The sequence below is a fragment of the Gastrolobium bilobum genome, unplaced genomic scaffold, assembly GCF_033153095.1.
Source record: "Gastrolobium bilobum isolate Gb01-03AN ecotype WA unplaced genomic scaffold, APGP_CSIRO_Gbil_v1 utg82280, whole genome shotgun sequence".
Taxonomy (NCBI): domain Eukaryota; kingdom Viridiplantae; phylum Streptophyta; class Magnoliopsida; order Fabales; family Fabaceae; genus Gastrolobium; species Gastrolobium bilobum.
This window is the reverse complement of record NW_026898484.1, coordinates 38,115-42,381: the sequence shown is the minus strand read 5'-3', so window position 1 is coordinate 42,381 and position 4,267 is coordinate 38,115. Positions and strand designations below refer to the sequence as shown.

Sequence of the window (4,267 nt, the reverse complement as noted above, 5' to 3'; positions counted from 1 at the left end):
TTTGTTATGAAACTTCCTTTTATAGCCAATTCAAATTTGAACATTCTAATTTAAATATTCAAACATTTAAATTCAAAATTCATATTCATAATTTAAATTTTAAATTTAAACATTAGATAATTAATTTAACTAATTAAATTAATTAATAATGTCTTAGACCATCCAAGCCCATTACAACAATCCATGCCCCCTTTTTCCCTCTAATTATTTACCTAGGTAGCATCCTCCATACCCGGGTAAATAATTCAAACATTTTCCAGATTCAAGAAATATACCCAGGTATCTTCCTCCCTACCCGGGTAGGTAAAAATTTTCAAAATATACCCGGGTAGGCTTGATGGTCAACGGTCAAACAGGGGCAGATTGGTGTTATGTTTTCTGGAGAGGTTAAATTTTTGAAATAGTTTATAATCAAGGTTAATTTGATAATTAATTATTACATAAGGGCTACAATGGTCAAAAAGCCCATAAACAACATATCAAACCTATGGGAATTATAATATGGGAGAAAATATGTGTAATTTTAAATGACACATTGTGTCATTTCATATACACAAAGAGGTGGGATCCAAATCTTTATTTATTTTTTCAGAGGAATTCACACCTCTTTGTGTCTATAAGATGACACAACTTATGTCGTTTAAAATGACATATATTTTTTCCTTATAATATTTCAGTTTACAGTGGTGCATGCAACCCATGGGAAAAGGATATTCATACACTAAGCAGAAAGCTGTTACGCTAGAAATTAATAACCTTTTTTTTATATTATTCATGATTAATAACCTTTTCAGAAGCAAGCAAGCTACACAAGGTAGAAGAGATCAACATACTCCTCTTTTTTTTTTTCGAGTAATAATTAATATGCTCCTTAATTCATTCCGTCAGTTCACTCTTTCAACTATTATTTTAATATTTCAACAAAATTTAAACAATTGAATGTTTAGATCGTGACTTTGAATATGAATTATGGTACTTCGGTGCAGCTATGCACAAAGATAAGAGTTCATACATACACACCATATTGGCTAAAATTTATGCCACAAAACTTCAATACTTTCTTATTACACATATGTATTGAAAATACTTGGTATTGTAATAACTGGTTATTGAGTTTTACATGGTCATTTATTGATTTCGCTATGTGATAGGATAACGGTAGTGAATAAGCCACTGACACTAAGGATTACTTGTTCATTTTCCATATCAAATATGGTGAATTTATGAACATTGTAATTTCCACCGAGTTTCAACATTTCAAATTGAAAATCACAAGACAAAAATTAAAAATTCAACTTCTTTGTTAAGTTGGCTTGGTCAAAAGTTCAAACAAATTAATTTCATCAGTCTTTGTACTATTTTGTGTTTACTCTTCTGAGCTGTGTGGCTGCGGTTAACAATGCAAGTACATGATGTCCACATATTATATCCATAAAAATAAAACCCTCAATTCTTTTCCTCTACGGCAATGTAAGAATTTTACTAACCACAAAATAGTACATAGTTGACTGGTTGAGTAAAATTAGACATCATGAGCATTAACCATGGTGATTTTACTCGTTGGAATTCTACATATACACAAACCCTAGACACAAAGCTGTACATATATATATATATATATATTCTCAAGAATAGGTGCATTAACTACATTCAAGCATGGTATACCGAACCACACGAATAAAAAAGGAGGGGAAATCATAATCAAAATAGTACACAATGCTAATTGAAATGAAGAAAGCAACCCACATATTATAGATTATGAAAAACAAGAAAATAGACCTACACTCATTATTAGGCAAAGTACTACAAGCATGTATGTGAAACTTAATAAGAATTCACCTCAATTTTTGTTTTACCAACTTTCACAATGAGCTCTCCCCATCATGTTCAATTTCGGATGCTGCTTCATCTTCTTCTTGCATGCAATCAATGCCAAGAGCTCCATGGCCATATCCAAAGGCTTTGATGTGGTCTTTTAGAGACCTTTTGTGTTTGAAATCAGACCCACATAAACAATACCATATTTTCCCACAATTCTTCTCATGTGTTCTCCAATCACCTTTTACTGCAAATGCTTTGCTACATTTTCTGCACATATAGGGTTTTATGCCATGCTTCCTCTTGTAATGTGTTTGAAGGGTTCTGAAATCCTTCAGAGGCCTTGCTCTTGGGTGGTCAATGTTATGCTTGCAGCCTGGTGCACAACAAAAGCATGGAAGCCTTAACATAGCTGTTGGTTGTGTTCCTTTAAGAGAATCAGGTCCCTTTCTGTATTGAGATCCGTGTCCCCATAGATGCATCTGAAAAGCCATGAGAAACTTATATTCCCTTTAGTCAAACAGAATCAAATAACCAAATTCTGTTCTGTTTTACCTTCAGAGCTATGATGCTCAGTTATGAAATTTAATAAAGGATCCTAATTTGCTTCCAATATGTTCAGTATACAATTACAAATTTGAAAGTAAGAAAATAACAAAAACAAAAGTTTTAAAGAAAGACAAATTGATATGCATGTATATTTGAGTTTTACCAAACATATATTGTGATGGACGTAAGTTTTAAACTGATCCCCTAGAAAGAGGAACTAAGTACTAGAGAAACGTTATAGTGATTATCATAAAACTGAAGACAGGTTCAAAGCTAATCTAGTATTTTTAGCTTCTCCTTCATATTCATGTGCAAATTTAGAAGGCTATATGTTAAAAATAAAACGCAAGCTCTAGACAATTTGAAAGGTAATTATTAACATTGTTTTTCAGCCAACATTTTAATTAATTTCTAGTTTCCAAAATAAGATGATAAGTTAGCAGTGACTAAAAGTTCGTACAATTTGTACAAAGAAAGTTCACTTTGTTCAGATATCAAACAAGTTTTCTTAATTCTACTTAAAACATATCTGGCCCTTTATTGTTGAGACACCAGAGGTTCCATATATGATCTCATCACAGACATGTCTATCAATATTATCTTTTTTTACTGTGTAGTGCTTTGAAAAGGCTGGAGTGAGTTCAGGCTTTTTTGATGAGGACCATCTGAATCCTGAAATAAGCATTGTTATTAATGATTTGTTTTAACTTTTTTCCGTTTGCAGTCTGGTGCAGCACAATGTTCTAGGTGACATAAAAGCAGAAGGAAGAGACTTCAAGAATAGTTTAATTGTTTAAAGAAAACAAAAGTTTAATTAAAGTACTGATAGTCTGAGATCAAATAGTCACGTTCAGATAGATATGAAACAAAGAAGAATAAACAAAAAGAAAGACCATGCAAAAGGGATACAAAAGAAAGCCAAAACGAAGAAACTCATAAGGAGGGACCTATCTTCTTATTTAATGTTAAATGAAATGAAAATTAAGGACATTTTATAAAGAGAACATGAAGAAGAAAAAAAAAAAAGTACAGACACAGGACCAGAAGAAGAGGAGGGGGTAGCTGAGGCCGTACCTGAAGATTATTGTATCTGTTGAAAGTTTTAGAGCACACAGGACATGAAAACTGAGTAGGACCAATGAGAATCTGTGAAGGGGTGGGAATCCAATACTGACCCTTGTTCAATTTATCCAAAGGCTGTTCAGAAATCATATTCACGTCCTCTTTTTCAGCCATTTCTATTGAAGTTGGGACCATCCTCAACCCCAGATCAGAAGTAGTACTACCCATTCTAGGAAGCCCTATGTGTAGGGCAACAGTCACAGTTTCATCATCATCTTCAGGACCAGTCAAAAGACTCTCATGTTTGTCTTCTATTGCACTATTACTGTTTGAGTGTTCATTTCCATGCTGATTTGTGATGAGGCTTAACTTGTTAATGAGAGGAAGAGCCTCTCTTGGAGGAGGAGGAGGAGGAGGTGGAGGAACTGCAGAGGAAGATGAGGGTTCGGATTGAATTCCAAACCAGTTGTTTGAGTAAGCAAAAGGGTATGATGAACACAATTTGGATTGAGAAGAAGAAGAGTAGTGAGGGTGTAGGAGCATGAACTTGAACCATCCATCGAATAAATTGGAGTGAGGATCTGTCATAGTGAATGTTCAATGTAGGAAGGTTATTTCTTGATGGTTTGATTCTTTGGTGATATATAATATATTGCGTGCATGTGTGTTTGTGTGTGTGAGAGAGAGAGAGATTGAGAGAGAGAGAGAGAGAGGATACTATGTGGGGGAATGGAGAGCCATAAGCCCCGTAAGTAAGTTTCAAGGTAAAAGAGCAAAGCCAAAGTGTATGGAAAGTCAAGAAATTACCCCCTGCAAGCCAATAAGAGAAATTAAAGGC

The 4,267-nt window shown here is 33.9% G+C and overlaps 1 protein-coding gene across 1 annotated transcript; it reads right to left on the bottom strand.

Annotated features, from left to right (window-relative positions):
• Positions 1 to 1,747: 1,747 nt before the first annotated feature.
• LOC133316737 (zinc finger protein WIP2-like) lies at positions 1,748 to 4,024 on the bottom strand. The gene is made up of 2 exons (XM_061518516.1): positions 3,442 to 4,024; positions 1,748 to 2,300 (listed from the first exon to the last, which is right to left on the bottom strand). The coding sequence occupies exons 1-2, from the start codon at positions 4,015 to 4,017 to the stop codon at positions 1,863 to 1,865; spliced, it is 1,014 nt and encodes a 337-aa protein (XP_061374500.1). The 5' UTR covers positions 4,018 to 4,024; the 3' UTR covers positions 1,748 to 1,862.
• Positions 4,025 to 4,267: the final 243 nt, after the last annotated feature.